Source organism: Chroicocephalus ridibundus, chromosome 1 (genome assembly GCF_963924245.1).
Source record: "Chroicocephalus ridibundus chromosome 1, bChrRid1.1, whole genome shotgun sequence".
Lineage (NCBI taxonomy): Eukaryota > Metazoa > Chordata > Aves > Charadriiformes > Laridae > Chroicocephalus > Chroicocephalus ridibundus.
This window is the reverse complement of record NC_086284.1, coordinates 213,182,865-213,195,182: the sequence shown is the minus strand read 5'-3', so window position 1 is coordinate 213,195,182 and position 12,318 is coordinate 213,182,865. Positions and strand designations below refer to the sequence as shown.

Sequence of the window (12,318 nt, the reverse complement as noted above, 5' to 3'; positions counted from 1 at the left end):
CAGAGAGCAGGAGGAAGGAGGATGCAGGTGGAAGACAGCAGTATGCTGCCTTGCTTCACACTCAACAACTGGTTCAGTTTATTGTCAAATATCCACTATGAAAATATGCGTCCATCTGGCAGCCCAAAGGAGGGGTGAACTGCTGCATCCTGGTTGCCTGGAGATAAACTTGGCTCTGCTTTCCTCCAAGTTTTCAGTCCCATTCAACCATGGCTCATGCACCAAAGGTCTTTTTGCTGGCAGACTTGTTATTTCACTTGTTGCTTTTATGTGTCTTGCTGAGGAATATGGATGACGCGGTGCTAAGCAATATTTCCTCCACCACTCAGTTAATGAGCATATCTTCGATAGGTGGAAGGTTTCAATCGCATCCATAAACTTCCCCCACCCATTCCCAAGCAATGGTGCTCTTTCTGCAAGGTTCAGCTCAGTCGTCTCCTGCTCTGTTTTCCAAATCGACATGTGCTGGGCTTGTCAAGAAAGGTGTACACACTCCTCAAATCTAAATTCCCCATTCGTTGGATGGGGAATTCCCAACCCTGAAGTCTTCAATTAGTTTAGTAAGAACAAGTCCCTTGGAATTCATGGTTGTAGGACAAGAAAACCTTTCCAGTGTTTCTGTGCTTCATGTAATAAGGATCCGGTTTGTATTATGTACAGTTAAAATGAACAGCAATAATGTGTTGCTGTAGAAGGAGCGTAGAAATGTGTTTGCCAGACTGCTACATCTTGGGTGGGATTGGGTCTGAGATCAAACCACCTCCTTGAATATTTTTGCATGTGAGCTACATCCTTCAGCTCCTGTTACAGTCAGCAGCGCTCCAGGGCTCACTCTGGTTGCCCTAACGTAGGTGCTTAGTGCTGGTTCAGTGACCTACAGTGTCCCACCTAGCCTCAAGCTGTGGCTGCAGGATGGTCCAGCCCCTCCTGGCATACCTGCCAGCTGGGGACAAGGGTCCTAAGCACTTGACAGCTTCTGCAGTGGCTCTGGGCTCTACTTGTGGGCACCTCACCCCCAGATGGGTCGATGCAAGCACTCATTTCACCAGGATGTGCCGTTCAGTTGCCTAAACATACATGTTTAGTGCCACGCTGGGGTGTCCAGGACAGCCACATGGATTTGGCAAGTTTAAATCACTGTGAAGACCTTCCTGCTGGAGTGGCAGATGGAAGCCAAGTGGGACACCATGGACTGTGTCAAATAGCACCAGATGCCCCCGCTGAGGCTACTGGATCACACCCTGCTCCATACTTGGCCCCTGCCTTCACAGTACGGTTCCCTTTGCTTTATGGTACATTTGTGCCGATCTCCAGTCTCCGCTGACTCCACCTCTGTTGACTGTGATCGAGCTTGCTAGCCCAGCCCACATCTTACGTGTCCTAATCTTGAACTGGATCTCATCCTGGCTGCCAGGAATAGCCAGAAACTGCAGACATGGCCTCGTAAAATGGATGTCAGGGGTACAGTAAGACGGAGAGGAGGAGGGGTCCTTCCCTAAGCTGGAAGAAAGCAGCTCTGCTGGAGCATCTGATACCACCAACGATGGGCACAGGTTTAACATCTAAGTTTGCTGTCTCTGGTGCCACACCACTGGAGGTGGCAGAGCTCACTGCGCGGCATGGCGCTGAGACGCCACAAGCACCAGCAGCATAGCCACCCTAGTGCGATGCTGGTAGTCAATCCTGCCCTGAGCAGGAGTTATTAATTCCAATATATCACCACATCTGTCCAGATATGCCATTTCCAGCTCCCCGGTCAGCACAGCTGGAGCTACTTGCCTGTGCCCAAACCAGTTGGAGACATATTTATGCATAGGGCAATCCAAGCACATCATCCTGCGTCACCTCCCCACCTCTCCCACGAATCCTCGCAGCCCCTCTGAACCAGGCTGTTGTCATTTAAGAAGATGGAAGCTCTGGGGACTCCCAACACAGAAGCCAGGCATAAATTAAAGATGCTTTGAGCTGTTATTACTATAAGTGGTTTGAGTGCCTCCAGACACAAGCTTGGTCCCACATGAGAGCCTTCAGTTTATGACACTGGAAGAACAAACTGTTTCGGCGGCACCAGCGCTCTGGACTAATATTTGTTTCTGTGATACGCAAGGTGAAGGATGTCTTAGGAAAGAATACCTTTGTTTCAGTGCCAGTCTCTAATGTTTCTCGTTAATGACAGCCAGATTGCAGAGGCTGCACCAGCGGAGTTTTTATCAAAACCTGTTTTGCATGAGAAGTCATTATTCACACCAACTAATTTTAGCAGCCTGAAATTTCCTGATATTCCAGTTGCAACATTTCTCAATTTGAAAGAGCCTCGCTGTTGAGCTCGGCTTTCTATTTATCACACGGTAGTTTTGATACGTGTTCAGCCTAAAAACATAAAGTGTAAGAAGAGCAAGAGGCGACTGGGTTCCCAGCAGCTGGATTTTGGACCTGTCTGGGTCACGTGAGGGGGTTACAACAGCTTGGGGAGCTAAAATACTGATTGCATGCATACCTGATGCAGAGAAGATTAAGTTTATTTATGCAAAAAATACAAAATCATGTTCCAAAGCTGGAAAGCTGCCCGGGGCCACAGAATGCTCTGCCTCAGCCCCTGGTTATTCATACGCGACGCCTCCTGTCTCTTCGGCGCTGGGCTGAACACATTTTGCCCTGAGTTTTCTTCTGATTGTGTTCGTTGGTAGGACAAGAGAACTACTGGTTTGTTACCATTCTTTATAAACAGTGATTGTCTGGAGATAAATCTACTACTTTGCTGCTGAGTTGCTTTTGATTTTCAGCTAGATGTGCATGAACTCGTCCGTGACGTTTTTATGGAAGGATTAACCCGGGACGGTACAAAGTATAATATTCCCAAAGAAGTTTCCACCATCGTCCTGGAGCCATGCATTAGGAAAAGCTGGTCAGGCATCTTGCCTGCGTCACACACAAGCCTAAGCCAGAAAAAGAGGAATAATGTTCCTGTTTGGTACTAGAAGGAGAATTAGTGGAGGCAAAATGTACATGGACGTGTTGGATTGCTCAGGATAACACAGTTAAACACTGGGAAAACAACCCCAAATGATTGTTCCTCATTGCTTGCTTCTTAATTTATTTTTTATTCCCCATGCTAATATGTCCTTGTCCACAGTTGTGTGAGGGCACCAGTGTCAGCCAATATGAGGGTCCATTCCCAAAATAAGAAGAAATACATGTGTTTCTTCCTATAAATAGCACTTGGATTACTTCCCGCACCATACATCTCAAGTCGTTGAGCACTTCCTGAATTCTTTGCTCTAATCTCACTGTAGAATTGTTTGTAAAACTAACCCCAGTGCCCCTCGTGTCGCGGGTTGTACACTGACCATGCGAATGGGTTATTTAGTCTTTAATATCATTCTCAATATGTCATGAGAGCTTGCATGGGGTTTGTTTCTCTGTCTGGTGAGGAGAAGATGTTCCTGCTATTCCTCTTGTGCTCTCCCGATGGCTTCTAGAAATGACTTCTGGCAAGATCTTTCTTTTGTATACCCACCTGTGTTTTTCTTACCTGCCTCCCATTCTTTTTAAGGCAAGACTGGGAATAGGACGTTAAGGGAAAACCTGTTGTTGATGTGATAAGATTGCTAAATAATTCCGAAAAGCTTTTATTTGGTGAAACTGAAAGAAAATGATGACAACTAATAGCTGCCTGAAGCTCCCCCAGGACAATGCAGGATTTTTTCACATTGAAGACAGAGGGGTTATTTTTGTATTTCTGCATATCTAAAGAAAAGCAGCAGAACCCCTGATAGCGAGGTCATTTTTTTCACACAGAAATGTCCCAGCAGATGGAAATTAAGTCGGTGGGATTTTGATTCTGTAGGAATTAAATAAAAACTTATTACAGACTTTGGATGGTGGCCCAGTTACTGGAAGTCCAGCAAGATTTCCTCCAGCCATAAATTGCACGTTGGGCTAATTGACTGGGGCTTTCCCATCCCTTACTGCAAAGCCAGTAACCTTAAAACATTGAAGTAAGTAACCTTAAAACATTAAAGTAAGTAACGTTAAAACTTCTGTGTCTTCCTAAGCTCTGATTTTAAGGGGAAGGACAGCAAGACAGCCTATATTTTGGGTCCCACCCCCTCTCTGTGCCAGGATGTCCTGGTGTTCCCCTCCCACATGCCACCTCCTCTGACTTAAGGAGCTTGCCCCCTTCTCCCGTGCTTTCTGTTATAATCCTCAATGATTTGCCTCCTGGAGGAGCATCCTTGGGTCCTCCTTTGCAGGAGGTTCATCCCCAGCCCTGGCCAAGCCAGGACCAGTGCCCTGCACTCAGTCTGCTCTCAGGGAAAGGGATGGTTTGGAGAGATGTCCCTGCCCGTGATGTGTAATAGCAACTAACACTTCTCAAGCTCTCACTAGCAAGGGAAAATCAGTGCTAAAAAAGACTGTTTTCTGCCCTCTTCCCAGCTCCCAGCAGTCCTGATATGACTTTGGCTCTCCTTGTGCATCAGCCCTCCCAGCACCTGCTCCTGCGGTGACCTCCCAGACACAGAGGTGGATACCCCAAACATGTGTAGATACTCAAGCCATGCAGAGGAGCAGGGGAAGAGCTGGATGTGTTTAGGAAAGGGATTGAAAGGATCTGGAGAGGCTGGGGCTCTTGCTGGGGTTTGTGTCTCTCTGCTCCCGCCCCTCGTGGGGTTGTTGCCCTCCAGCTCTGCGCTGCTCAGCAGTTCGCCCCTGCCTTTTGCTGCCGCGAGCGTGTATAAATCACATCAGCCCTAACTTGTGCTCTTGTACCTTTGCCAAGGTAATTAGTACAGTGCACATTTTAAGAGAGTTATTTCTCTCTCCGGAGCAGCCTGCCAGCGCCTCGGCATGCGCAGAGCTGTCTGCTCGCCTGAAAATGCTTTATCGGAGCGGTTTGGTTTTGTTTAAGGAAAGTGCTGAGGAAGGCAAGAAATTAATGAAGGGCTGTCAGGCTTCTTATACGGAGCCCCCTTCTTCCCCCAGGGAAGAGGGACAGAGCGATGGTTCCGAGTGGCTTTGGAGGAGCTGTTTTCCTCCAGCCTGGGCATCTCTACCCCAGCGGCCATCCCAGCCGCTGCAGTGCTGGTGCTGGCAACCCCAGCCTTGCCAAGCCCCTCAGTAAAGCACCCGAAATCTTGAGGGCTGTGACAAAAGAGGAGGAAGGTGAAAATCAGTTTGTGTGCTTCCTCCCCCAAGACAGTGGGACCTGAGCATTGACATTTATTACATTAAAGCAAGTTGTATAAGCGTTCCTCATAGATACCTGTAGACCTGGATGCCGGTTGCGGATCCAGTTTCTGCATTAGGTTGCCAGATGTTTTTCCCTCGTTATCCAGGCGGATAGCGGCTTTTTGGTGTTTGCTTAAATTGCTTTTAATTGCTTTTAGTGGCCCTTCTCATACGCCACTTCCACCACTGGGTTTCACATAGGAGTTGCTGCATCGAGACCCATACATAAGCACGTGCCCGTTAAGTAGGCAGGCAGTTCTGCTCCCAACACAAAGGCTTGTCTGGCATGAAGTTATCTTACTTGCTTTTGATAATGGCAGTCATCCAGTGGGACACAAATGAGGACTGGCTCATCTGCTTTTGCAAGATAAAGAGAGAGATTTCTGGTTGAGTCGAACCACAGTGGATTCATGATAATGCTGCAAGTCTCAGTAGAGTTCCTTCAGGTTAACATGGATCGGACACAGATCAACACCTCACTCAGCATTTAAATTATTTATTAAGCTCACTGGCTCTTCAGAGCTAACAAAACATTGCTCCTTTCACCCTCACGTGTTGAGTTGGTTCAAATAACCTCCAGGGCAGACGGCTGGCTTTGGGTTATAAATAACTCGAGTACTTAATTTCTTACAGTTCCCCTCACCCTTGCTCCGTTGTTGCTACAGCGTAATGTTTCAGCTGGATCTTCAGCCTCTTTATAATGGCTGTCTCTCTGCATTTAAACACTTTATTGAGGTTGACTGACACAGCGTTTAGGAAAACTGTAGGAAAAAGATCATTTCAATACCAGCATTGTATGTGACAGAATAATTTACACCATAGACTAGAGATAAGAGCTAAAAAACGGGACATCTTTATAGAGGGACAATACAGGCAGAAAGGCCTGTTTAACTGCGAGCAGGATGGGTTTGCTAAAACCTTGGACCATCCTCAGCGGTAAATCTGACATTTTGCAACCTTGGTATGAAACCTTGAGGAAGGGGTATCTTTGCGGGCGTGTCTGCCCAGAGATGGACAGACAGTCCACGGACTGCATGCAGCATCGGCTGGACGCGAGAGATCTCTGACACACGCGTTTTATCACTGCATTTGCTTAACACAGGGCCAGATGCGGCTTTTCCCCTGCTCGGCGTCTGCAGGGCTGGAGGAGCCCTTCCTTGGCGGAGTGACTATCCAGCTGTCTGCAGCGCTGGGAGGGTGCACCCTCAGTGTTTTAGCTCAAATTAGGCAAATAACATCCAATGTCCTGCTTGTTCCGGGGCTAGGTTTTCTGGGAAGTCTGATTATAAATACTGAAAAGCAGGTCAGGACTGTTGTTAGCCGTAGGCAAGGTAGGCAATTTGATGTGGGCAGCAAAATCGCTTGCAGAAGTGACAAAAGGAGAGGCTCTCCATGTGTCTCCCCAACAGCGGCAGGTCCATGTGCAGCCCGTGCAGGCCCTGCTGCAGAGGTGGAGTGACTCCCAGATGTCCTCCTTGTTGTGCCTGGGGACGCAGAGTGCAGCACAACCTGCAGATGCACCCTGCCCTCTGCCTGATAGCTCCGTGGGCCTCCTTGTCCTGCTTTGCACCAGCTCTTCCTCTCCATTGTGTTGGAGAAGAGGTCCATGCAGGTGGCCAATGGCTCTCCAGATGTACAGCAAACCTTCCTATATGGCTATGATTTCTTACCCAATACAGAGACCACAAGTTGTGCTCAAAGCCCGTCCTGATGCCAGGCAGGTGGCTGGGTAGGTGTTGTCACCTCTTGTGTGTCCTCAGTTCCCAGGGCTCTGCAGCCCCCATGTGTCTGCAGAGCCACTGCACTGCCTCTCCGCCATCTGTGAGAGAGTGAAGCCGGTGTAGGTGGCTTCTGTAAGGTGTTGGGTGAGAACAGTCCAGAAGGACAACCAGAGCAGTGAAGCCAGTATGGGGAAGACCCTTGGATGGGGAATGGTTATTCGGAGGGGTGAGAGGGACTGAAGCTCTGTGGATGTAGGGTGTAGCCCATGAAAGCTCCTCTTACCACATGTACAGAAAAGGATGGAAACGCTCATGGCTGTGTAATAAAACTATTGGCTAAACACTCAAAAGCATGCAGAGGGAGGCCAGGATTTCTGCATATGTCAGTGTAGGGTCAACAGCACCAGCTTTCCATGCAGAATTCCTCTTTGTCCAGGATGGTGCAAATCTCCAGAAGTGGGTTTACGTGTCCCTGAACAAACTTCTCTCATGGTAGTGCTTGCCTGCTTGAAAACTTATTGGGGCGAGTCTTAAACAAGAGTTTCTCCTTCTCCCTCCCTCTTTCTCACCTTCTTGGCCGAGATGGATCCGAGGGTCATGTGTGTCTTTTCTTGTTCTCTGTTAGGCTCTGTGGATATCCCCCTTTCTATGACGAAAATGACTCCAAACTCTTCGAGCAGATCCTTAAGGCGGAGTATGAGTTTGACTCTCCATACTGGGATGACATCTCCGAGTCTGGTAAGAATCTACGGCTCATTTAATTGCAACAGCCATTTGTGCATGCATGCCTGTTGCAGATAGCCTTCGATGGGCATGAGAATGCACCTCCATCATGTGTGGGGCTCCCTTTAACTGAAAACAGTTGGGAATGTGCATTTTTTTCAGCTCAAATGATTACAGGAGGTTATTTCTGCAGGAGAGCAAATTAAGTACCAATTTATCTGGTCACACGCAAAGTGCGAAAACATAGCTGCGACAGAAGGTGAAGGTAGCAGAAGACTGTCCCGGGAAGACAAATCAGTTTAACTTCATCATATCCAAATAAAATGCAGATTTTTCTTGTGTCATTGCTAATAAGAAGGTAAACTGGTTGAGCTCCATTACTAAAACTGTACTGCAGGTCCGAAGCAAGTCTGCAGTGTATACAACAAAGACAAACCCAAGAAATTAATGGCTTCTAAACAAGGCGGGTAAGCAGATTGAGAAACTGAGAGTGCTGTCCACGTGGTTGGATCCAGGTAGCTGCCCATGCGCTCACCCAGTTCCCCACCAAAGTGCCGAAGCCATTTAATCCGTAGCTCTAGTCATTCTGGCAGAGAGGCAGATACACTACCCTGTTGTGGGAGGTAAATGTGCCTAAAGGCTTCTGGCTGCAGCACGACTCGTGGTCTGCCAGCATCAGCGCCTACAGGTGACGGCAGGGACATGTTCAACATTGCACCCTGCGTGTGCCACCGATGTGCTGTGTGGTCTCCAAGAGGTCACGCAAGCTTGGTGTTCTTGCTCCATCCAGGCCAGGGGAATGTCTGCTGTTTCACGCAGGAGAAGAAATGAATTCTAGGAACATTTTGTCAGACAGAAGTGAAGTTTTCTGATTCATTAGTACTACTGATTAAGGCAGGGGAGATATAAAAAGAAGTGTTTTATTTTAAAGATGATTATATATCCTGTTATCTCCCCATAGAACAACATTTCACGCTGCTTACATCTGCAGTCCAGATATCATTGTGATGGATTGCTTAAAAATATATGTGATGAGAAGTTTTTTTAAGCCCATAAGGGTTTTCTGAGAAAATATGAAGGTCTGCTGGCAGACCCCTTTGCATTTTGGGGGGAAAGTACATCACCTAAATCAGCACAAAGATTTTCCTGCCATATTTTGCTTTGCTGTAGCTCCTTCAGCTACTTCCTCCTGAAACTACTGGATGCACGCCATGCTGTGATCTGCCTTCCCGCCATTATAGTGTCGATTAAAAACACACTACCCCATGCCCAAGAGAGTCCCTTTTCCTTGGTAACTTGTTTTTAAATACGCAACATGTCCTTACAGCTGCCCATGTGTGCGATTGCTTGGAGTGAGAAGCAATGAGAAGCTCCTCTTACTTTGGCATCTGACCTCCTCCTTGCCTTTCCCACTCAGTTCACCATCATCTCCAACAGATGGGGCCATATTCAGACCGCTAAGATGATCAGAGGCACTTGGCTGATCAGGGAGCTGAGACCTGGCAGGCTTGAACTCCGCTGACTCTGAATTATCTGTCTCACTCCTAAATATACCTGCAGGAGTAGACACATTCCACTTTTATCTGCTATACTGAATAGCTTGGATTTAGTCCCAAGTCACTTCGGTTATATCTATACCAATAAATGACAAATGAGCCAGGGCCATTTTCTGGTGCTGTGGTCAGATGGCGCCTGGTAGCTTGATCAATGCTGTTGGCTGATCATCCTACAGCAGAACTGGGCATCAACCCTATTGCTCTAAATTATTCTCTCTCTTTTTTTTTTTTTTTTTTTTACAGCTAAAGACTTCATTCGGAATTTGATGGAGAAGGACCCTAATAAAAGATACACCTGTGAGCAAGCAGCGCGGCACCCTTGGTAAGTGACAGTCACTGCTGTGTGAAACCCTCAGGACAGAGAGCATCGTTTTACGTTCATGGATGGAAGTGTTTTTTCCGTGACGTGGTATACAAACCTCTACTCAGTAACTCTGTGCCCTTGTTCTTACAACCCCCACCGTTGTCCTCCAGATTTTCGTGGAAAACCATGATGGACTTTAATCTCATGCACCAACCTGTTGAGTATCTGTATAAGGATTCAGTGAGATGCTGAATTATGTATGTTGACTGTAGTGCAGCAGTAGGATATGTCAAAATGACTGAACCCAGAAATCATATTTTGGGGCAAAAGGTCAAATTCTGCAGGCGTGTAGAAAGATGGATATCAACCTGCTCATGAGAACCTTGCCAAAGTAATATGAGAGCACTTAAGAGCATCCCATGAAGTAGGAGGTCCTCAGCTGTGCTTTACTGATGATGGTCCACCTCCTGCTTGCAGTAAGGAGCTGGTTTGCCCTCTCTTGTTGAATGGAAGAGACAGGAAACCCTAGAGAGGGATAAGCTGAGTCTGAGTTGGCTATATGCTATGGCATATGAAACGCTCTCTCTCTGCTGTGACGACAGAAAATTACCTGGTCTGACTGTTTTCGTAATTTAGCCCTCTGTTAAGTGGTCTAAATTAGATAATGCCTTTGCACACGGATGACTTCACCAACGTCACCCAAGGATTATGTAGCTGAAAGGAAGAGTGTCTCATGGACTTTTGGCCAACCCTGAGTGGCTGAGCAGCACCCCGCACTACCAGCTGCAGCCAAAAATGGACCTTAGATGCGAGTCTTTTAGGGCAAGGACCATTATAGACGAAGCGAGGTATTATTGTGGTTATTATAATAGCTGCAACAGAAAGGAGTCAATGGCATGACATTTTCACCCCAGGTGTGCATTAGACTGTGTTTTTATGCTATCACAATTACCACAAATGTCATTTCCGTTTGCAGTTTCTGGAGCACTGGCTGGATAATAGCATTAGGCTGGGCATTTGCAGGGGAACAGAAGGTTTTCCTTAGCGAACACAGCCCCTCAGAAAAGCCACTTAGCCAGTGTCCTAACTAGCTCAACAGCTTGATGGACCGCAAAACCATCCTGGTGATGCAATTTGAGCCCAGGAATCAGCCTCGAGTAGCGCAAAGTATAAAACGCATGGTAAGAAAAGCACAGGCATGGAAGTCATCAGTGAGTTTTAAGGTAGCACTGCTTTCTGCCGGGACTTGGAGACATTCATTCCGAGGATGGAGTCTGCATCCCCCTGAGGCTGGGGAGCTTTATCAGTGGGGCTCTGGTCACCTCTGCTTCCTCAGCAGACATGGGTTTTGGACCCGCTCCTTGACCTTTCTAGCTCTGAAGGGACAAAACTTAGTACCCAGATTATAATCCTGTTAAATTTCAAAGCAGAGTAAAATTTACAACTAAAGCTTTAGAAGAAATTCGTCAGTTTGGCTTCAAGGGGTTTATGCTCCTTTCTCTGACACTCACTGGTTTGTCTCATCTCACTGCTGCTCTCAGACCTGGGACTAGATGGGAAGTAAATCCTTTCAGAGCCTTTTACCATTCTGCCTTACTTGCTGATAAAGTTTTACCAATACGCAGGCTGCTGAATTACCACCATCATTAATTAATGATTTGACACTCCTGAAGGCACTCAGTAAGTTATGACGACAAAAGTGGTAGAAATACAGTGAAATGGCATTGATTTCTTCATAGTGGGAATGAAGTACTGATGTCTGACTGCAGATTGTCAGTCGCTGCGGTTACAAATCAGGCCGAAGATAAGACTGAGGATCAGCCTTTACAATTAAAAAGTTTTAGGAGAGGTTTGGGTTGCAGAAGGCAATGTAAATCATTGAGAAAAGCAATGGTCTTGCTTTTCATCCTCCATGGCAATGACAATTAGACACATTTTACAGATGGTTTTTAGCTGCATCAGTGGCTGGCATCAACACAGAGGTGAGGAGAAGTCAAGACCCGGAGCTGCCCTTTTTCCAATGTCCCATCAATAACTGTGTTGTCTGTGTAACAAAAAAGGAAATTTGGGAAATGAAATATAGCCTTTGTGAGATAAAAGAAAAAAACCAACACCCATTTCTAAATGATACTGACCTGAGCCTAAGGAAATTAAACAAGTTACAAAAGTCAATATTAGAAATACGGAACAAACAATGGGAATGCAACTCCCAGCAGAGAATGAGGTGATCATTTGTATAACGCAGAGGCAGATTTTCCAAAGCCTTACATCCAAGATACACAAAACGTAAGCATCCAGCTCTTGGCCCAGCTACATCTGTGTTGGTTGCTGGAGAGCAACAAAGAAACGTGGCACTTGTAAGACACACAGCTTCTGGGCCCTCCTAAAGGAACAAAATGATAAAAAATGTTTTCATTCTTTTTTTCTTTTTCTTTTTTTTCTTTTGTGTATCATGGCCAGGGGCCAATGGAAATTCACAGACTGCTCCATAATTTTTTACATTTTCTACAGAATCCAATCTTCCATTTAAAAACAACCCCCCAGAAAGGGTTTCCCCCATTTCTGTGACAGGGGGGTCTTCTTCTGCCAGGCTGACTTTGCAAGGCAGTGGTTCATTTGCAGGGGTACCCCCCAAGCACGTAAAGCATGGCTGGGGGTCAGCCTTTGAGATGTCAGACACGCAAATGGCGCCGCAGTAGGGCGGGTTAAAATATTCACCAAGTTTCCATACCCCATCCCAAATCCACCTCGCCTCGACATAGACACAATATTTGCCAGTGGACTG

General features: G+C 46.7%; 1 protein-coding gene across 3 annotated transcripts in view; it reads left to right on the top strand.

Moving 5' to 3' along the window:
- The window catches only part of CAMK1D (calcium/calmodulin dependent protein kinase ID), a 235,676-nt gene that overhangs the window by 202,211 nt on the left and 21,147 nt on the right, over positions 1 to 12,318 (top strand). For all 3 annotated transcript variants that reach the window (XM_063323613.1, XM_063323612.1, XM_063323614.1), the window contains exons 7-8: positions 7,576 to 7,688; positions 9,473 to 9,551. In XM_063323613.1, coding sequence (XP_063179683.1) covers positions 7,576 to 7,688; positions 9,473 to 9,551 — 192 coding nt within the window. The remainder of the gene's footprint in view (positions 1 to 7,575; positions 7,689 to 9,472; positions 9,552 to 12,318) is intronic.